This window comes from Fundulus heteroclitus, chromosome 20 (assembly GCF_011125445.2).
Source record: "Fundulus heteroclitus isolate FHET01 chromosome 20, MU-UCD_Fhet_4.1, whole genome shotgun sequence".
NCBI classification, from domain to species: Eukaryota; Metazoa; Chordata; class Actinopteri; order Cyprinodontiformes; family Fundulidae; genus Fundulus; species Fundulus heteroclitus.
The window spans coordinates 19,357,811-19,380,673 of record NC_046380.1 but is presented as its reverse complement, the minus strand read 5'-3'; the positions used below and the strand labels follow the sequence as shown (position 1 = coordinate 19,380,673).

Genomic DNA, 22,863 nt, shown 5'->3' with positions numbered 1-22,863 from the left:
AGATTGAAATATTTAGGTCTGAAGTCATCGTCTTCCACTCAGCGGAAATATACAGATCACAGTGTATTGTGTCTGAGCAAGGTGATAGGTTTTGCACATGAGAAAGATTCTCTTCTCAAATATCTACATGAAGCCACGTTATTTGTCTTTTAAAGTGTTTCTGCCGTCATCTGGCATATATGACTTTAAAAATTCACCCTAATAACTCATCCAAGGCGACTCTTTGCAGTAGCAGATTTTGTAAGCTTTTATAAACCAGCACTCTCAAAAATTTATTCTCTTGAATGAAGCGGTGCAATCAAGTACTGAATGGCACTTCTCTCATCTCATCATCTTGAAAGTGTGTGTGCGTGCGTGCATGCGTGTGTGTGTGTGTGTGTGTGTGTGTGTAAAGTATAAAATATAGGGAGAAACATAGAGGAGTATAAGAAAGCAGAATTATTTTGAGGTAAACACCAGCTGGTGTGATTTGATGCATGAAGAATGGCTTTTCAGTGAGCCAACATGTGGGTAGCTTCAGGTTTGTTTTCGTGAACGATGTGAAAGCGTTGTTCAGAATATGTAACATATAACTCAAACCCAATACAACTTTATTTATAAAGCACTTTAAATACCCAGCACAGGACAAATGTGCTATTCACCTAAAATAAGATGACATCCATCCATTGTCTATAGCCGCTTAATTTGGCTGGGTTGTGGAAGGGCTATCTCCAGCAGTCACTGGGCGAGAGGCGGGGTACGCCCTGCCTGTACAAGTCGCCATTTTATCACAGGGCATACATAGACACACACACACACGTTTCCTCATACCTAAGGCCATTTCAGTGAGCCACCAGTCATGTTTTTGGACTGTGTATGGAAAAAAGCCAGAGTACCTGGAGAGAGCCCGTGCATACACAGGGAGATGGACCCCAGGCTGGGATTAGAACCCAAGACCTTCTTGCTGCAACAGTGCTGCCAACTGCACCAGCGTACAGCCCCAAAATGTAACAGTACTTGATAAAACAGAATAAGAAGAAACACCCCCCACATCAGAATCCCACCTACACCGACCTTTACACTTTGAACTAAACAGTCAGACAACCACCCTTCTCCTGGCAACCGCCAAACCCAGACTCATCGACCCGATCACCGCATGTGGAGAACCGTGATTCATCTCTCCAGAGAGTCCTCCTTCACTTCTCTAGAGTCCTGTGGCGGCGTGCTTTACCCAACTGTATCCTATCCAACGCTTTTCATTGCGCTTGGTGAGGGATGGCTTGGATGCAGCTGCTCGGTCATGGAAACCCATTCCATGAAGCTCTCTACGCAGCTCTTCTTGCGCTAATCTGAAGGCCACATGAAGTTTGTAGTGATTGAGTGCAGAAAATTGCTGACCTCTGCACACTGTGCTACTCAGCATCTACTGTCTCTGACCTGCTGGTTTACATGGTCAACCTTCGTGGCAGAGTTGCTGTCATTCTTAGTTGCCTCAACTTTGTTATAACGCTGAGAGTTGAGTGGGGGAATATTTAGGAACGAGGACATTTTATGACGGGACTTGTTTCGCAGTTGGCATTCTATCACAGAACCATGCTGGAGTTCACTTAGCTCCCGAGAGCGGCCCCATTCTTTCACAAACGTTTGTAGGAACAGTCTGCATTGCCCAGGCACTTGATTTTATGGAAGTGACTGGAACACCTGAGTTCGACTATCTGGATGTGTGAGCGAATACTTTTTAGTGTATCGTGTATCTCATGGCAAATGAAGACTTTAGTGTTTCTTTAGTGTTTTTAATTATCCGTAAAAAAAACTAATTAGAACATCGTTTTGACCATTTGTTTAATAAGCTTGCACATGTTGAGTGTTGTGACCAGCAATCGATATGCTTTCACTTCATTGTTGTAATTAAGAGGGTCTTTGGGAAAGCTGAGAAAACATTGATTTCCTTCCGAATTAATTATCTGATTGGTTTTCTGAATGGTACATGATGCCTTTAATGGCTTGTCCCTCATAGGATCAGGAATCAGCTCTGCTGGGAGTGTCCTATTGAGTAAAATAGGAAACTGTTGATTTGGTTGCAACAGTAAGTACTGTCATGGGTTTGTGTGAGAGTGAATCCAGGAAAAAGACCCTATCCTGGTTTATTTTTATTTGATATTTATAATATACAAGTCACCAGCCTCAAAATGCTTTGTGGTAGGCATTTGATTATATTAACTACACATATTTTTAACATATTTTATCAGTCACACGAAACGAGTAGTAGAAATATTGACCCTTTGGGAAATATTAATGTTTAACCAAAGATGTTACAAAGGTCAAGCTAAAAGTTGTTAGAATGTGTACATATTTGTAATACTTGATGCTTAAGGTATCCATCTAAACTGCGTGACCATGCCAGTCCTTTCATAATGCATGACTTTATTGGAAAACAGATCAACAGGTTAAATCCTTTTATTTTATTGTCCTTTTTTAATCTCTTGTTTTTTATGAGTCTTAAAGGGGAGCTTTATCATCCAGATCAACTTTGACCCAAATTTTAGAGATTGAATTCGTGCCGCAGCATTTCCTAAAGGTGACATTAGCGCAGAAAGCTGTCAGTGAATTTGGTGAAAGGATAAGGATAAACCTTAGATCAGCGTACAAAAACATTTCAAGAGCATGCTTTCCTTCCTTTATTTGTATTTTCTCATACTTAAATGCTTGCTTCTTGTTTTCATTTGAACCAAAGACACATTATGCCTGCATAGACCCAAAGACACTAGCTGCTATGATGTTGCCTTTAAATCTTGGTGATTTCATGTTTTTGTGTGTTTTTAAGTCTTTGTTTTCTTCTTCTTTCCTCTTTTCGGAGCATGTTGGGCCCGGAGGTCTATTGATGTCGCACAATATTATTCCTTCTTCACTTTCTGTTGGAGACATTCATCGGCCTCCGTGTCACCTTGGAAAATTGCTTTTTGTTCGGCATCGTTCCATTCTGGTACAGTCTGCAGTCGAAAACGAAATGTGAAAGAAAATGTTACCGGCCGGCTGAAAGGGCAGTCAGTTTTGATAGAGCCCCAAATAGGATAAGGGACACTTGTGTTGGACTCGTAAGCTCATCCTAAAAGACAGAGTACTTAAAAAAGAAATACCAGGAAACGGGTCCATTACTTCTAGATATGCTGCAAATGCATGTTTGTTTTTATTTCTTATTCAGACTATACATTGCTTGAAGGAAGTACCATTTCTCATCTATGCGGTTCTTGACGCCAGGAAGTCTTCCTATTAAAATGTCAACACTGGTTGGATTATTTGCTCTAAGAATGGGAACATTCAGGCATCTCAAGTCAAGGAAATAAATCATGCAATATGCTTGTGTTGTGCGCCCCCATAGCGGAGCACGTAGAGAGCACATTTAGAAGAGCAGCAGCACGTTTTTTTTTTTTTTTTTGCAGAGAGCGTGTCGTGTTTGCTAAAGAGGAGGATGTGTTGTCAGCTGTAAGAAGGATGTGATTTAGTGGAAAAGGGTATTAAAGCAGTCATGAGGAGTTCTGGTAACACAGGTGTGGCGCTCACAGGCTTTGCATTAAAACTGGATGATCAATGGTGCTGAAGGATGCACTGACTTCTAAAGGGATTAAGTATAAAAAAGTGCTTACTTGTGTTATTAGGAGACAATAACAAAGCAACTCTTCTGCACTCAGCGGTCCGCCTCAGGCAGCAATGATAAATTGCATTCCATATTATTTCACGTCACGTCTTCCTGCCATCTTTTATAATGTGTGGCTCACGCTGATGGTTTGCTGTTTTTTAATTTCTGTTCACGACACTACCTCATTATATGGCTTCCTTGTTTCTCATTTTAAAGCTACATTATTTTCTTGTTTCATTTGCCAAGCTGTCATTGGTTCAGTTTAACATCAGCGGGGCTCTAAGAGAGCGCATCAGGCATCCGACTCTGCTGAGAAGCAGAGGAGCTCTGCTGCTCTCTGCAAGGCTGATGACCTACTTTTCCACTCAAGGCAGTAGCGTACTGTATCGAGCAATGTAAAATCCCTCCATCATTATCCACCCTGCATGCGGAGAGGGTTTAGGTGCTATTGAGTGGGAGGTGACTGCATGACTGCCTGAAAGACTTGCAAATCTTGGCTTGTAACAGGCACCACTGTATCCAGCTCGCTGTTGCAGTTGTTCTCTTCTTGAGAAACTGAAGTGGTGGGGTATAAGAGGAGAGAGAAAGACTAAGCTCTAAGCTCTGGCGTTCTAGAATATACAGGGGTTGTGTGACTGCATGCAGAGCCAACTTGGAGCCAAGTGTGTGGTCATGAGAAACAAATCAGCTCCACTTATGATAGATTGTCCTAAATCAATGCAAAAAACAAAACGGCAACAAATCGGTAGTGTGGTGTTCCACTACTGACATTGGACCAAATTTAGATCCCCCCCCCCCTGTAACAAGAGAAAGTATTTATACTTATCGCAATAAGTAAGCACATTTGTGTTAATTGATTTATATATTAAATGGAAAAAGATTTTGGCAATAAATCTTATACTGTTGGAAAAAGCTGTTTTCCCCTTAAATCGTGCCCAGTTAGTGGGGGAATGCATTTGTGGGCTGAGCAGCAGAGATGAATATGTGAAATGCAGCCATGACAAACTTGCCAAAACTTCGCTGTCAATGCCAAGCAGTTTATTCAGTTGAGTCTAATGTGTTTTTTTTTATTGACTAGACTTGCCAAGGCCATCACACTGTCACCACTATGTTTGACTCTTATATGTTCTCCTTTTTCTGAAATGTCAGTTTCATGCCAGATGCAACAAGATTCCTCCCAAAAGTTCCCCTTTTTGTTTCATTAGTCCACAGAACAATTTCCCCAAATTCTTATGGATGATCAAGTATTATCTATCTATCTATCTATCTATCTATCTATCTATCTATCTATCTATCTATCTATCTATCTATCTATCTATCTATCTATCTATCTATCTATCTATCTATCTATCTATCTATCTATCTATCTATCTATCTATCTATCTATCTATCTATCTATCTATCTATCTATCTATCTATCTATCTATCTATCTACACACATTTCTTTTTTGTTTTTATTTATTTTTTTTGCAAATGAGAGATGAGCCTTTTATGTTGAATAAAACAAGTGTTTTTTTCTCTTTGGATCTCTCTCTAGTGTCTCTCTTCCTTATTGTTGAATCATGGTCACTGGCATTAACGGAGGCAAGTGAGGCCTGCAGTGTTTCAGATGCTCTGGTTTCTTCTGTGATCTCCTGGATGGATCATTAATGCCATCTTGGAGTTATTTTTGTGGGCCGACCGCAACCACTGTTTTTATGTTTTAATATCATTTGTCAGTATGATTGTTACAGCTTTAGAAAATTAATTTGATTTAGTCCCTTTCCTGACTGAATTGGCAATAACAATTTGTTTCTCATCTGCTCTTGAATTAATTATTTTGATGAAAACATGATATGGCGCTTTTTCAGATCTTTGAGCCTACTTCATACAGACAAACAGGTCCTACTTTTATTTATTAGTGTATTTATATATCTTACCAGTACCTCATTTAGTATTAATCAGGTCATCTTTATCTAAAATTAATATTTGATTGAGCAGAATCATCCACATCTAATATTAAAATAAATTAATAAAACTATAGCAGGCACAATCTGTGAGGAGTTAAATACTTTTTATTTATTTAGATAATACAATTTCACAGGGTTTTGACCAGATCCTGATTATACAACATTCGGTTTAAAAGTGTAACATTCCTCCAGGATGTAGATGCTGAATTCAACATTCAACTACATGTGTGCAATATCCTCAAGGTTATCTATGCACAGACTCTCACACTGTTCCACTCCTACTGGCAGCAGCTCTTTATGCGCTCATATATACACTGACATATATGATTTTTGCCGCTACAAACACTCAGATTGCACTGTGCGCGGTCACTTAACTATAAAAAGGCATAACAACCCATCTGTACCCCTCGATTTATGACAGTAACTTTTCAATAAGGCAACAGCATAATATTTGTGTTTTCTATTCAGTGTCATCAATGCCCTGAGGAGGCAGTTCTGCAAATGGTTAACAGAACGTGAACAATCGTGACGCCAACAGTTGCAGCCTGTGAGCTGGGATTAGAGAGAAGGAAGAATCGTGCCACAGCCAGGATAGTGAGTCATCTTTCCGTGGCATTTGCTCCGACAATAGGTGGCCTATGACGCTGGCATATGGCAACATGTGGTAAAGGGCTTAAATGCTGTTCAGAGGCAACGCTTCTGCAGACGGTTGTGTGTTTTTGGAGGGGGGGACACAAGCGTATAAAACACTGTTTCTAAAGGGACTATGTTCAACTACAAAACTGGTGTTTATTAGTTAATGATTGTTCTCCTCTTTCTGTTCATTTGGTTGCAGTTTTTGGACCACCTGAACCAGACTGGAAACAAAGCTGTCTACCTAGATAACCTAAACCTCTTCAGACCCTTTTTGATAACTAAAAATTATCAGCTTCATATTTTCAATTTTTTTCTGCTGAAAGATCTGTAATTGAGGTGTGCAACTGATTAAGATATGTTTAAAGAGGAACTTGTGCTTCAGCCCTTTTTCAGGTGTCTAAAAGCCTATGGTGGACCAAAATCCTCAGGTTAATCTTTCATATAGTTTTATTGCATATTGGTGACACCCTGTTGAAAGAATTGCCACAATGTTATTTCTAATCATCATCTCGAAAACCCTGATCATCCCGCGATTTTGCCTCGCAACCCCCCCTTATAGCAAACTAAAACAGATTTAATATGGATGCTGCTACATCTGCTAAAACTTTAACCTTACACACAAAGAAGCAGAAATTTAGCTTCTCTGCATGCAGTTCAGACCACTAATGGTACACTAACATGGGCGGTAAATGTCCTCAGACTTGGACCAAGACATAACTGCTGACTTTTTAAACTGCCAGCAGAAACACATGGCGGCCTGGCTTCAGACTGTTGCTGACGTTGCACTTTCACTTCTGCACTGGCCTGTCGCGTTGTTCTGTGCGACGCCAGACATTGTGCACGTCTGCTCAAATGCAGGTATGCAATCATAAGAACCACCTCCCTCTGTTGCATGCACGTGCTTAAATCCAGTGAAGTGCGGTCAGGGTAGGCAAGTCACCCATCATCGTCATGACAAGTAAAATACTAAGACGGATGAGATAAAATCAGTTTGTCCAATTAGCTGTTCTACAAATTTCCTTTAATTATGATTTTCATGATGTCACCCTAGAGCCACTGCAACTTTGTATCACACAAAGAGCAGTTGTTGTCACTCTGCGGTTTAGGTGCTAAAAGAGCCATGTCATCTCAATTTTGAGCAGAAGAGATCCTGCTCTGCCTCACATCACCGCTCGTTGGTGTTATGTACTGGGGCAGGGGGGTGTTATGGTCACGGTTGGTACTTCCTGGAGGGGCAGGTACCGACAGCTCTACGTAGACCTTGTCATGACCACTTGTTTTCCAGTGAGGGGCTGCTGCTCAGAGAGCAGAATTTATGTGGATTACTCAGAAATGCTCGAATCAAGCAAAATACAATGTTGGGCATGATTTCAATGAAGGGATAGCTTTACTACATAGTTCAAAAGCTCAAAACGTTGATTTTGCCTAATGTACACCGTTTTAAATTAAGGTCAAAATTGAAATACAAACATCTATTTTGGATTCACATATTTGTAGGTCAGACTCCAGAGGCGTCGATGTTTCACCAATCATGATGCAAATTTGTTAAACGTGTGGAAAATTAACACAACATAAGCAAGTTGATAAGTGAAAGTGTTTTATTTAAGCCCAGAACGTTCCTTCTCAAATGCCAGCCATCCTAGTGTCCTCAAATATCTGTCATTTGATAGCAATAGCATCCACACGTTCAAAGACAAAGGTAAAACTTTTCTGACTGTGTTACAGATGTTGTTTTGGAAGCTGTAGAAGTCAAATTTTGTCAAATGATAGATGCCAGCCAGCTGACAGTCTTGCCTGGGCCTGGGACAAGATAATTGAAGGCTACATTCACTCTGCAGGTCTTGGTGCTTAATTCCAATTTTTTTGCTGAAATCTGATTTTAAAATTTTTTTTTTTGATTTTTTTTTTTTGTGGTGGCCGTTCATACTACTATTAAATGCGACCACCATCAAACTGCTGTCTGAACTGTTCAAGACCGCAAAGCGACCCGCAAGCGCAGATAACAGAAGGAGAGAAAAGCGGTGTGGATGATGGAGGGGTGAGGGCATGTTTGATTGGCTACAACCATATTTGTAAAACTGGTCAGTGTGAAGGCAACTAAGTAGAGCCACATATCATTACTGTACCCAACCCTTTTACTGAGGAGGGAAACCTGGCCTGCCATAACCACTCCTACAAAAAGGTGATTATTTTTTTAAAGGTAATTCTTTGGATTATTTATATTTGAAGCAATATCAACTACATGAAATAGTGTATACAGTGATGTCATGGCCCCTTTTAAAAATACCATCTTGGAAGTGGACAGATCATTCCTAAGTGTTATTGGTAATGTAAATACACCCAGCTCCAAAGGTAGCTACTTTTAGTGTCAGACAGTTGTTTTAAAGTAAAGGCATGTGTGAGAAATTATTTAAAATAAGATTTATTTATTTTTCCTGGTCAGTGGACATACTGTACCTTAGTACTAACAGGTTATGGTAACCACAGTGTTATTTGGTGTGGACGGTGCTTTAGAGAAAAATGTTCAACGTTCATTATTATAACTATCACTGAAATGTTTTAGAGTATAGTCACTTTTAAGAGGCTATTTAAAACATTGAAACATGTCTGCAGTTTATTCAGGATACAATAGAGTGAGGGAGAGAGAGTGAGAGAGAGAGAGTGAGGCTTTCAGCAGATAACAGGAAGGCTGAGTGCAGCAAAGTTGCTCCGTTTTATCCTTTATCATGTGTATGTCAATCTCTAGTCCTTGAGGGCGAAATGTATATTGGTTTAAACAGACCTCAATTACTAGATGGATATTTAGGAGGACTCTGTAGAACTTGACTGCATTAGGGTAATTAGGTAATTTGATTCATGTGTGTTGGACTTGGTACGTATCTAAAAATTGCAGTTTAAATCCCCTGTTTTAGAGCGTTTAATCTCTGTTTGTCATAGAACATGGTAGATCTGTAAATCTCTTTAGCCTTTTGGAAACCTCAAAATGAAAATAATGTGAGGATCTGTTGTATAAATGCCTCACAAATCATGCTAATTGGTAATATATGATAATATAAGATGAAATAATTGGTAATATAAGATTATATAAGACGATAGTTAAAAATCTTAACCTCTATCACTATCTTTATTTTAAAATACTACTAAAACACCCTTTTTTTTTGTTTACAGTAATTACTCTTCCACCCATATAGTGTGATGTTGCCCATACTAATATAGCTGATTATTCACTGTTTATGGCAGCAGTGCTAGAAAAAAAAACAAATTTGTTTTCTATATTAGTTATATTATAAGTTAGAATTAGGTAAAATTGATGTAGGTCAAAATTCTAATGCTGGAGATCAGCAATCGGCTGTAGAAATGCCCTAAAGACATTTTTGCAACCATCTACTTCAAGTTTTGATTCTAATGGTTGATGTAGTCTGCTGCAATAAAACACTTTTTCTAGTTTTGGTTTAATATTCTTGTATATTTAGATTATAGCTTACAAAATATGATGAAGTTCAGTCTATTTGAGTAATTCTTATCAGGTGATAGAATAAACAGATTAATGCCAGACATATGTTTGGGTATTTTTCATGGTTTGAGTTAGTTACATCAGTGAATCAGACTTGCTATTGAGGCATTGAAGCACTTACCAGGGTCCCTTTTTAAACAGGGGGCATCATTGCATAGAAAATAATACCACTATGAAGTCATCCTCCCACCTTTGAATTCTGCTCAGTGTTCCTTATCCTTTGTTGTCTCGGTCTTAGATTTCGAACACCAGGATCATTTGTCACTGCTGTCCATGTTGTTCACCTCTGCTCCCAGAGAATTGTATCTTCTCTCTGGTTTGTTTGCCCTTGTTCTTATAGTTTACTTGCTTTTTCATCCCACAAACAATGTCTTTCATGTACAGCTCAACTCGAATCATTGCTAGGTTTTTCTTCACATACTATGCAGGGTACTAGTTGGCCTGCCTCTGAACAGCACACACCGCACAGGGTCAATGTGACCTGCTCAGCTTTTCCCAAGGGAATCTTTGCTCTTTGAAATGAACTGAAATGATTTGTATCGTCTCCCCCATTGAACGCAGCTCAGCCAATTTATAATGCTGCCTCTCCTACCCTGAGACTTGTAATCAAAGCACATGGTCATAAAAAACCTCCAGGATGTCCCGTGTATATGATGGATTTTTCCCCCCTAACAACTTCCTTTGCTCTGATGTTGGTTTGGGTTTTATATAGGCCTAGAGATCCTGTTATGGATATTATCTAATTTATTATTTTTAACATATTTTATAGTGCTCTCAGATGCTGTTAAGAGTTTCCTGCGAGCCACAATAGCGACAATGGTATTTGTTTGTGGTGTTTTATTTTTATTTCTTTTTTGATAAGCTATAAGTATGCCACAGTGCAAAAATCCTCTTAGATGGGTTTCTTTTTGGGTCAGTGGTTATGTTTTTCCTGTTTTCGTCAGTAGACATGTTCCATCCATATGTCACGTGGATAGGAGGGCCAGCTATGTCGGCTATGTCCTGGGATTACCCTTGGACCCAGTGCAGGTGGTGGGAGACAAAAGGACTGTAAGAAAATTATCATCATTGATGGACAATGTCTCCCACCTCATGCATTCAGTTTGGCTGTGCAATTTTGGCAAAAATGAAAATTGTGATATATTTCGACCATAATTGCTATTTAATTGTGACTTTCCTCTGCATTAACCACAAGCAACAAATATGGCCTATAGATAAAGATGGTTATAAACATGGACTATTTATAACAAGAAATGTAACTGTTTTTTATCAGAATATTATTATTCAAGAGAATAACTTGAGTTGGACATCAATCCTTGTTGAACATGCAACAGTGCAACCAACAAACAAGTCTACTATGTATTAAGCAGTTCCTGAAAGTTTCAGGTAAAAAAAAGTATGATTATATAAACTCTAAAGCACGTAATAAAATTTGATTATCTCACTGCTATAACTCTCTTCCCTTCCATGTGGAGGCAAACCCACTTTAAACATAATTACCGACACATAAAGGACGCATCTGATTCATTAATTGTTACATAGCCAAAAATTGCAGACCTCTGCGATTTGGAAATTGTATTTTTTTTAAATTGTGATTATATTGCAAATGCAATTCATTGTGCAGCCCTAGCATGGAGCTGTTGCAGGAGAGCTCTTTCAGTGACAGACTGCTGCATCCTAGATGCTCAAAGAAGTGCTTTCACAGGTCGCTCCTTCCAGCTGCTGTTAGACTTTATAACCTCTGCTGCTCACAACAAACTCAGTGTTTACAATATGCAAGAGTTCTGATCTGATTGGGAAGTTTCTAAGGGGCAAAATTACTTGCACATGCCTTAGCAAGATGTTGCTTTACTGTTGTGCATATTGCATATTATTGATTATTAGCATATTATTGGATATGTTCTCTGAATAGGCTCATGTTTTATTACTGTTTACCGTGAATATTTAATCTTTTTTAACTGATTTTCATATTATCAATAACTGTGCAACACTTACTCTGGTATTTATTTTTTACTTTTTATATTGACTTTCTGAGAAAGCTCATTCTCTGTTGATTTAAAATTAACTTTAGATTGTTTTTATGTTAAATGGCCTGTACTTGTATAGCCCTTTAACTAGTTGAATGACCCCAAAGCGCTTTACACTACAATTAGTAATTCACCCACACACACATTCACATCGTGAAGGTGGTGAGCTATGTGAGCAGAGGCAGGCCCTCTGACCACCGCCAGCAGGCAATTCGGGTTAAGTGTCATAAAAAACAATTTAGACAGTCAGAGTGGGGGATCGAACCAGCAACCCACCAATTGCAGGATGAACTCCCTAATTCCTGCGCCGCTGTTGCCCCATTTTTTTCCCCCCACATTACTAACAATTATTTGTAACTCTGTCTTTGCCACTGTCATTCCTGAATTTCACCATTGTGGGACAATAAAGGAATTTCTTTTGTTATCTTAATTTTTAGCGAACTTTTAAAATGTTACTAAAGAAAAAAAGAAAATGCCATCTACTGGTTTGGAGTGAATTAACCAGGCTATGCAAAGCACAATTGTGAGGTTGCAAACTAGCATGGACCACACATCTGTGAAAACTGGAGAGAGGTTAATAGAAATATGTTGCTGTCAGGCAAGTTGTAATTGTCCTGTCATGTTAACTCATATTGGCAAAGTTACATGCTGTCCAGAGACCTAGAGAGAGAAATGCATTTTTATGCGCATCATGGGACTATCCGGGAGGATGGCGCCAGCGGAACAACTGATCAGTCATGTGAGGTAAATGTTTGCTATGACAGAACTTATATGGCAAATGTGTTTTCATTTCCCGTTTTGCACTTTAATTTAATTTTTTGAAATGCCAACAACCACCTCAAGCGAGCGTAAAACCATAAAGTTTTTTTGATGGAAATACAGCTAATGTCTTCTCAAACGTCATGTCATTGTTGCAAAAAAGCAAACCCTTGTTTTAGTTAAATAATTTTTATATACATTTTTTAACACATGATTCTCAGAACAGTTAACAGGAAAATGCCTTAAATTAAAGGAACTATAAGAAAGATATTTACTGTAAAATCAACCTAAACCATTTTAATTTCTCACCTGGGATGGAAGTAACACTCCCTATAAACAATCCGTCGTTAATCACGTTTTTCTTCTTTCAAACCGAGAGGTATGGTCCTGAATTACTTTGGTTCTGAGTGTAGCCCGTGTTTACTACCTGGTTCATCAGCCAATCAGTTCCCAGGGTTCTCATCACAGAGTGCAGCATTTGGCATTTTATTTTGACAAAAGAGCAGCAGCCTGCTAACATAAAAGCCAGTAAGAGAAGCGGACTAGAAATAGAACAGAATACAACATCATAGATGTCCTGTGGAGGTAAAAATTCACAACAGCAACACACCACTTAAAAACGGCATATCTGTTTGTTGTGATTGGCAAGCTGTTGTACCGATTTGAGCCACAAGGTGTCAATATTACTTATAGCTCCTTTAACTTGGCTAAGTTATTGTAGCTTTACATCAGCTTGTATGAAATTCTCAACACATTGACATTTAAAAATAATAGTGTACTAATGGCAGAAACATAATAGTTATTCCTATTAGTGCTGAAACAATCCAACAAAATCTATTTTAGTTAGTATTCGAAACCAAGCAAAAAACTTAGAGAAGCCTTTTGGATGGGAGGTGAAACATTTTTCAGCAAACAGGAGGAGTCCAATTGCTTCCTATTTTGGCACTTCAGATTTTTATGCCCTAGATTCAATTCAAATTCAAGAATACTTTATTGATCCAAGAGGGAAATTAAATGTTGGTGTAACGCATGTCATAGGGGATTCTTCAAGAAGTTGTTTTAGATGCTAAGTGCTGCAGGCAGGAAGAATCTCCTGTACCGATTATTCTTACAGCTGATCTGGAGAAGTCTGACTGAAAACACTCTGTTGTTGTACAACCGTCCAACGAAGAGGATGCTCAGGGTTGTCCAGAATGTTCCTAATTTTATGAAGAATCCTTCTTTGCAAAGTTATTTCCAGAGGATCTTGAAGGGTTGCCAGAACAGAGTTGGCCTTCTTTATAAGCTTGTTGAGCTTCTTTAAGTCAGTTGCTCTGATGCTGCTACCCTAACAGATGATGGTAGAGGAGATCACACTCTCCACAACAGACTTAGAGAAGATGTGCAGCATCTTGTTGCAGACCCTGAAGGACCTACGCTTCCTCAGGAAGTACAGTCTCCTCTGTCCCTTCTTGTATACTGCTTGACAATTGCTTCTCCAGTCCAGTTTGTTATCTAGGTGAACACCAAGGTATTTATACTCCGCTGCCTCCTCTTCTTCTCCCCGGATGGTAATAGTGTTGGACCTATTCTTGTTTCTCCTGAAATCTACAAACATCTTCTTTGTTTTATCCACATTCACAATAAGAGGTTAGGGAGTTTGTCCTGCAATTGACGGGTTGCCGGTTTGATCCCCCGCTCTGACTGTCTCTGTTGTTGTGTCCTTGGGCAAGACACTTCGCCTGCATTGCCTGCTGGCGGTGGCCCCGGTGTATGGCAGCCTCGTCTCTGTCAGTCTGCCCCAGGGCAGCTGTAGGTACTAATATTGCTCACCACCGTCAGGGTGTGAATGTATGTGTGAATGGATGAATGACTAGATTGTAGTGTGAAGCGCTTTGGAGGTCGTCAAGACTATTTAAAGCGCTATACAAGTACAAGCCATTTACCATTCTGATTTTCATACACTGGCGTAAAAAAAATATAAAATACAGATTTATTAACATTAGAAACGGTTTGAAAGATCAAATTATAATAAATATTAAATGTTTTTGTTGTTCTGCACCTTTTTGAGTACCACTGGCAATGCAACCAGCTGATATTAGCTAGCTAAGTAGTTGCCTGCTATCTGCTCTAATAGCTAGCCTGCAGTTTGCTTATTAACAGGTTTTATTTTCCAGAGTCACTACATGCATGCTCAGTATGATGAATTGCTGCTAACTCAATGACACACTGCAAGCTACTTGGATTCCTAAGAATTTTTTTTTAAGCAATCTGTCTATGATTTGATAGAATTAACTTTAAAAGTGCCTTGGCTTGATGTGTTGTGATTGGTGCTATATAAATAAATTGAATTTAATCAGAAGTGGAGAAACATTTTTTTTTCACCCAGCTCAGGTCTCTGAAAACTCTGGTTTTGATATGAATCTGCCATGAAATAATTTACTTATATTAAATACCTAGATACTGGTATTGATTAATGAATTAAAAAATAGGTTAACACTTCCATCAAATGTTTTTTATAAATCTAAGAAATGACTTTAAAATGGCATAATTTTTATTGCTGTGGTAGTTGGTATGTCACAAGCTCAGAATAATAGTATTTTTAACATTAATCTGTTGCTTTATCTTGATTTACTTTAGTGATCGCATACAATCACAGGCGCAGTATTAAAGTTAGCATCAAAAGAAAATTCAGCCAGTGATGCTTTAGCTAATCATGAAATGACAGTGACATTTGTGTCATGGTGTTTCTGCACACCTTCGCTTAGTCACAGTGACCAAACAAAGGATGTCCATTACATCAGCATTGTGTGCTGATTAATAACACTCCAGGCGTTAGATCCAAACGGCGTATTAAACCGTGCACCCTATGCCAGTTCAGATCTATATCCACCCCCGACAGGTCATGATTTGAAGATGAAGAAGCAGACATCCGGCACAATATAAACCTCTCCTTGTGGGCATGTGGTGAGGGAGCAGTATGACTCCATACTCATCAAACAGACATCGACTGATTGTGGTTCCAGCTGTGAGTGTGTTGTGTTAATAACAAAAAATTATCCACTTGAGCACAGTGAGCAGCGCTGGCTGGTTGTTCTTATATAAAAAAGAAAAATATAGATACATTTACTAAGCAATGTTAGATGGAATGAGCTGATCACACTGCCTTTGGTGAAAGACAATATTATCAATCAAAGCCACTTAGTGAATTAACCATTAAGAGGCTTCCTCTTTCTTACACAGTGTGTTAGGAGTCAGTTACATCTTGACAAAGTATGAAACCTTGCTCTGTGAAATTACTTAAAACACCTTTGTATCCTGTTTAGAACGTGTCAGTTTTATATTCAATAGATCTGACATAGACAATAAAAAATAACAATCCACCCTGAAGCAGAATGAAATTTTCATTTAGTAATGATTTTTACTAAATACTCACTGCTGTAAGTGATTATTCATTTTTCATATTATAAGCTCAGGCAAAAACAGTATATATATATATATATATATATATATATATATATATATATATATATATATATATATATATATATATATATATATATATATATATATATATATATATATATATATATATAAAAAAATCTAATATAATATAATAAATAATAAATGTGTTTGAATAAATATTGTTCAGAGGGTTTATGATTAAATGTTTAAACTCTGACAAGTTTTTGGTAACAAAATAAACGAATGACAATAGATTTTGTTAGAATAATATGTCTCATTGGTATATTCCCTGAATGGAAATTTATTTGCACTAAGATATCAGGATTTCTGATCCATTTGTCGAACAGCTTCTCTGTGTCATCAGTAGTGAGTAACAGAGAGAGCTGCCGAACTCTCTCACCTCATGGCTTGTGAGAGAATAAAATGAGAGTTATGTTTTTTTTTCTTTTCTTGACCCTGGGTAAGTTCGATTTTCTTGCAGGGGATTATGTTAGTATCACTGATCTTTTTTATGACACTGGAAAAAAGCATGAGAACCTCTATGAATAGTTGGGTTTAATGAAGCATGAAATGGAAGCGATCCAGATTCTGCTGTACCGACAATAAAAAGTCGAAGTTTTGAGGTCTGCAGATAGATGTGTCTGTGCAACTGAGCTGCCCCCACTGTGTACCAACTCTGCAGAATCCCAGACTTCATGTGGCATTTCTAATTGAATTAATTCAATGTTCTATGCAAAATAGATCATTAAGGAGATATTTGTGTACGTTTTAAGATCTGTTGTGTAAGCAGTCATTTTTTGCCTTGTAAAACCATCCTGATATCCATGGGTGTTAACAAAATCTCTCTTTTTAATGTCCCCTTATAATGAAGCCTTTGCGTGTTTGTTTGCTGTTTCTATCAGGTTTAAAGATGAAAGTTGTGGTGTGCCACTCTGATAAATTAATGTTTGCACTGTTTACCTTTTGAATAATTAAACAGCTAACACAAGCTATCAGCTTTAGGATTGCTTATTATATCTCAGATGTTTAGAAGACTGGAATTAGGTTCAGAATTTACTTGTTATCATTTAACATCTTAACTTATAATGGTTTGTTTTACCATTCACAATTGCTGTATAATTAATTACCCCTGCCAATTGTAGGTAGATTTCAGATGGCAGTTTTACTATAAGCTTCCCTAAAAATATGTATGACAAATAGACCTTTTTTATGCAAAGATGTGCAGACCTGCCTTTTCCGTGTTCCTACTCTAACAAGGGATGCCAGAAATAAACCTTAGCAGGGATAGGTGTGGACAAATTCAGCAGTGGTGTTTTTAACAATGGATAGTAACAGTTAGGCTTTATTCAGCAACATTCTGTAGTTGCAGTTGTAGAATTAGCTTCGACATAAACAACAATGTAGGGTTTCAGTAGTTTTTTTTTTTTTTTTTTTTTCTAATTTCATTTTTTACAGTGCTGCAGTCTTGATGTTAAATGGCAATGTCTTGTATCTAGCCATCACAAGCGTCGGGACTGGTTGGCCCCTAACTCAAAACTAAGATAGCCAAGGGGTTAGCAGAGTGGTTAGTTGACAAAAAGGAAATAGTTCAAGGCTGTTGTTAAATAAAAATTTTGCCTTACCATATTGTTTATCTCAGTAAGATTGTTGATCACGTTTTCTTCTTTTCAAACACTTTTTTTTTTAATCAGAACTTTTAGAAAAATGTAAATGGCTAGAATATTGATTCTTCTTTACATGTCACTGTGCCTAAAATGGCAACTAAACACCAGCCCTATTTAATGTCCCAGAAGAACTTAAAAATGACGGATTATTTTGTTTGGCAACGAAAACCTAAAATGTGAAGAGAAATATATTTGTTTTTTCACTATTTAGAATAATTTTTAACCCCAGCCTTTACAGAAAAAAGTAGGGAAATGGTTTATGGATAACAAGGTTTCCCACATAAACCATGCACAGTGCTAACACCAAACAGAAATGTTCCAATTTCTATGGAGTAATTGTCATAAAACAGTCATAATAATATTGTCTTCTACAAGCACATTCAGGGAGTTTTGCTATCTACGCTGACATAATATAGTCAGTAGATGATAATTGTGGACCAGAAGGCAGCGGCTGATGGATGGATAGTGGGTCGAGGTGAGGTCACAGGCTCCATAAATTGTTTTCCTGCTGTCACAGTGTTTATGTAACACTTAGACTTGCTGGGTAATGATAATAATAAAAAATAAAAAAACAAGCACAGGACTGTTATTTTATGATACCTTTGGTTAATCTGGATGGAATCTGTGTATGTCTGCTTAGCTTTTATATCATAATAATAATACCAGCAGCTTCATTTTCACGATGCTTACTGCGATTTAAGGTAAAGATTGTATTATTAGTTACCTTCAAAAACAACAAATTGTAGTTAGGCAGTTCTTTCTTTTTGTTTTGGAATACTAAGAAAGCCAAACGATAATGACCTATTCCAGAAATCGTTTCATAATTTAATTTCAGCCCAAAGCTATGTGACGAGAAGAATGTTTAGTTTGCACTGTTTACTCCTTTAGTTTGCAACAAGCTGACATTTGCCTGTAAAATATGAAAGCGATCCAAAGTTGTTCCCCTCAAGCAGCACAACAGTGTCTTATTCTCTTAAACCATCTTGGATGAGTAATTAGGGGGCTCACCTCTTTTTCTTTCTTTTTACAGACGTTCACCTCCTCCTAGGCCTCAAATATTAATGGAAGGGTTTTATTTTTGTCCCAGAAAGGTGCCCTTCAACGTGTGTGTCCCTGCTGTGAGAGTAACACTCCACTTTATCTTTATGCAGGACATTTTTAAACTACAACATTCAAGTCATATGAAGCATTACATCATTTGCTGCTCTTTATCTCGTCAAAGGCAGTCTTTGCTGATCTCTATGGAAGTAGGGCCGGGTAAAACTGAAGATTTAAACAAAACTGATAAAAAAAACAAAAAAACTTTGTTGTTGGAGATTTGATGTGTTAAATGCTGGCAATTATCTTGTTACTTCATATTATCCAGATAAGTGCTAAACAATATTTAGAAGCTTGCCTTTCAGAATTCATTCATGTATTTGTTTTAATAAAGCAGAAACATAAAAATACATGTTAGATAACATGGACAAAACATCTGTTTAAGTGTAAATGTGGTGAGCTTTTGATTATTAGTTGATTATAGTGCCGCCGGTGGATCCAGTAGCCTTGGGCCAGTTTAGCAGTTGTTGGAAGGAGTTTTATGGGACTTTCATTTGAAAGCAAGATCTTGGAGGACTTTTGTCTCGTCAGTAAACAACATTAAGTGATTTATCTCGCTCGCATTGATCATTTTGCCTCATTCTACCTGTTGTATTTGAGCCTCAAGATGGGACAACCACCACCTGGTGCAAAAATAGGTGCAAATTGCTCCCATTTTCTTTGACTTAAGAGATGTGTGTATATCTACTGCACGCATCTACTGAAATCTGCAATCTGCTTTGTGAATCAGGTGCAGAAGTAATGCAAATACTGGGAATTAATAGCTTTATATAGATTGAAAAAAAAATAAAAAATAAGCACACACTAGCACTTCAGTCTTTCTGATCTTTAAAATAATTTACCAGATTATCTCCCTCAATAAAGCAAGCCTGCGGTTGACTGTTTATTTCACAATTAGGCACTAATTCTAGTTTTAGTTTTTTGTTTTAAAATGTCATTAAAAAGAATGAAGCTTCAATAGATGGGGAAACTTGTCTGTGTGTTTCTTCTTTGTTCATTTCTGTTTTAGTCTTTCCCTTTTCAACATGGACAAAATGTAGGTAATGATTTTGAGGGAATAAAGAAAAAAGCATGAATAACTCAATTTCAACTCAAAAATATATACCAAACAGTAATTTTTTTTTTACTTTATGAACAAACCAAAGCAAAAAGCTAAAGCCTATTAATGCCCGTTCACCATTAATTCAGGACTTACAGAAAACCTTACATTCTGACAAAAAAAGAGAAAACAAATCTGCCACAACACGTAATTTCAACAATTTAAAGACCTTATGGTCCACAATTATTAAGTATACACCCTAACCATATTTAACTTAATTTAAACATGTTTTTCTACACAAGAACAGTTTAATTAGCTTTTAACACATTACTAAAACTAAGACATAGTCTGACTCCCAGTGCTAAAACACACCTGTTTTTCACTTGAATTGCTTTGTTAAAAAGGGAACTGTTGCTCTTTACAGCAGACAATAATAGATCTGCAAACTACTTATTGTTTGATTTTTGGCAACTGTGATAAACCTTAAAAGCATGAAATGTGGTCTTAGCACACAAGTGTATTACTAAACTGCTATAATTGTCATTTTTGAAAGCTTATCTAAAATCCCTTTAAAAATAAAGTTTCTAAAGCAATCAAAATATGAAAATTTCTCCCTTTTGCTGTATTTATGGGTTTGTGAGCAGAGTTAAGTTAAATGAATTGGAAAAAAATAATGAATAAATGTACAATAGGTTTACAGTTAAAATTGCAATAAAATGTCAAAGTTCAGTTTTTTTGTTAACTATTTCGCGGCATTTTGTTTAATAGTTTATCTGTTCCCTATACTCTTCTTTTTTTTTAGCGTAACACACAAACATTGGAGTTAATGGGGGGAAATCATATCTGTGGATCACGTCCGCACAAATGGGAACATAAATAAGCGTAAACAACCCAGAGGACAAAAATGATTTCAGAGCCAGGCCAACGCTGGGTCATGTTTCCATGCAGCTGAACTTTGTTCTAATTATGCAGTCACATTTACAAAGACAACGCTGGCCTTAGATTTATGTGTGACTCTTAATATTTTGTTTTGTCAACAGGTGCTGGGGAGTCTGGGAAGAGCACCATTGTAAAGCAAATGAAGTAAGTCAAGAACCCTGTTATTTTATTTAAATGTCAGCTTTTGCTCATTTATGTTACCTGAAATGAATCATGTGCTTCATTAAAACCGGAGTAATTAATTTGCAACTTCAACATCTTGTTGTCTTCTGATGCAGTGCTTTTGTTTCTTGTGTTGAGGAAGAAATAAAAGCAAGCTTCTTTTATGTAGAGAAGTACATTATCTTCGTGTTTATACTATTGGACATTTTAAAGGCCCACTTATCTTTTGTGTGTGGCTTCTCTGATTGTATATGTTCTAAACCAAAACATCAATAGTTTGCGGTGATGTTATTATAAGAGATGCTAAATCTGTATTCTTGCAAAATGGTTTCCAGAAATACTTGAAGCTTTTTTTTTACTTTTTATTTATTCCTGTGAGATAAGTCTGTTTTCACAGAGGAACTTATTTTATTGATGAATTCAGTAAATCCACAAACGTACACCTAGCTGAGGAAACTAAATTATTCACATTCCCCAGGGCTAACTAGGTACTTACTCAGTTTATCATGAGTCTAAGTGCAAGCAGTCCCTTGTTTTTGTAATAATTAAATTAATACATTGAGACACACAAATCACCACATGCGACAAAAGTGATTAGAAATCCAAGTCCAAGATGAGGACTAAAAGTAAGTAAAGACTGTTTGCCAACGGAATAAGATTTTTGCACTTCAAATAGGAACAATAGCAGCAATTCATCTCCATCATCTTATGTCAAGTGCAGTATATCTAATTATCTTATTTTAGAGGTACAATAGTAATTCCATTGGCAAATAATCTTATTTACCTGCTCAAATCAAGTAAAAATACATTCATTTCAAGAAAATGTTTACATACATTTAGTTCCTTTTTTTTTTGCATCGCACAGTCTTAAAACAACAAATGAGATTTCATAATAACTTACCTCTGGTCGTCATTAATCACTTCAGTTTATTCCATCAGGCAGCTTGACTTTAGAATTAATAGAACATTGTCTCAGATTGCTATTTCAGCACTTTGTTGTGCAGCCTGATGCATCTGAGTGGAAATATACATTTGTGCATGCAAACACTTCCGTCATTTGAGTGCTTACTGTCACAATCTATAATGGATAGATTTAGCAGACTGCATCAGCTGAATGCTGCAGAGATGATGCAGTTCAACAATGTGGTTATGCGAATTCTGCAGATCTTACTGTACATCAAGCTAAGAGAGGGTTCCTCTGCAATCTGGGATTTTTTTTCAATGTTTTTTCTTCATCTGCATGAGTAGCAAATAAGGAATTAAACAAAAAAAATATATTTTCAGACTATTGATTATTTCATTTTCAAATGATTCAATATGTCTATCCAGCTGTCTGTCCTCCATCCATCCATCCATCCATCCATCCATCCATCCATCCATCCATCCATCCATCCATTATCTAGCCCTTCACAGTGTTTGCTGGTTCAATAGTTATGATGTTACTGTGCAGATTTTATGGCAAATTTGTAAGAATTTGTATTTATACTTTAATCAAATGCTAACAAGACAACAAACCTTGAAGATTTTAGTCCTTGAAAATCATTGAATTTGACTTTGAAAATGAAAGAACCTTGATGAGAAATGGTGCAAAGTATACAGACTGCCTTTTGACAGCAAAGGAAAAAAATCATGCTGGTATTAGTTTAATCTGTAATTGTACACTGTGGTTGACATGTTGCTAAATATCCTCACTGCAAATTATTATTAAACACTTTATTTAGCTTATCGCCTGACAATTTGCACTCGATGGTCAGGTGAGAGCGCTCTCTGTGTTCATGTGTTCTTCAAGGACCCGATTTGCTCGTTTTTTCCCTGAGAGGGTAATGAAATGTATGTGAGGTCAGTCGTTGAGTCTTTATTGACCCTCAAGCAGCGTAATAGCGTGTATCATTGGCTGTTTTAATGTAATACGGCTGTGACAGATTATTGACTGGTTACATGGATGGTTAGCCACTTTTTAACCAGACTGATTTCTATTTTAAGCTCTTAGAATCAATGCTGGAACTGTGGATGCAT

At 37.3% G+C, this 22,863-nt stretch overlaps 1 protein-coding gene across 1 annotated transcript in view; it reads left to right on the top strand.

The window, feature by feature from the left end:
- Nucleotides 1-22,863, top strand: part of gnai2b (guanine nucleotide binding protein (G protein), alpha inhibiting activity polypeptide 2b) — a 64,686-nt gene that overhangs the window by 21,544 nt on the left and 20,279 nt on the right. The window contains exon 2 of the mRNA XM_036151575.1: nt 20,787-20,829. Coding sequence (XP_036007468.1) covers nt 20,787-20,829 — 43 coding nt within the window. The remainder of the gene's footprint in view (nt 1-20,786; nt 20,830-22,863) is intronic.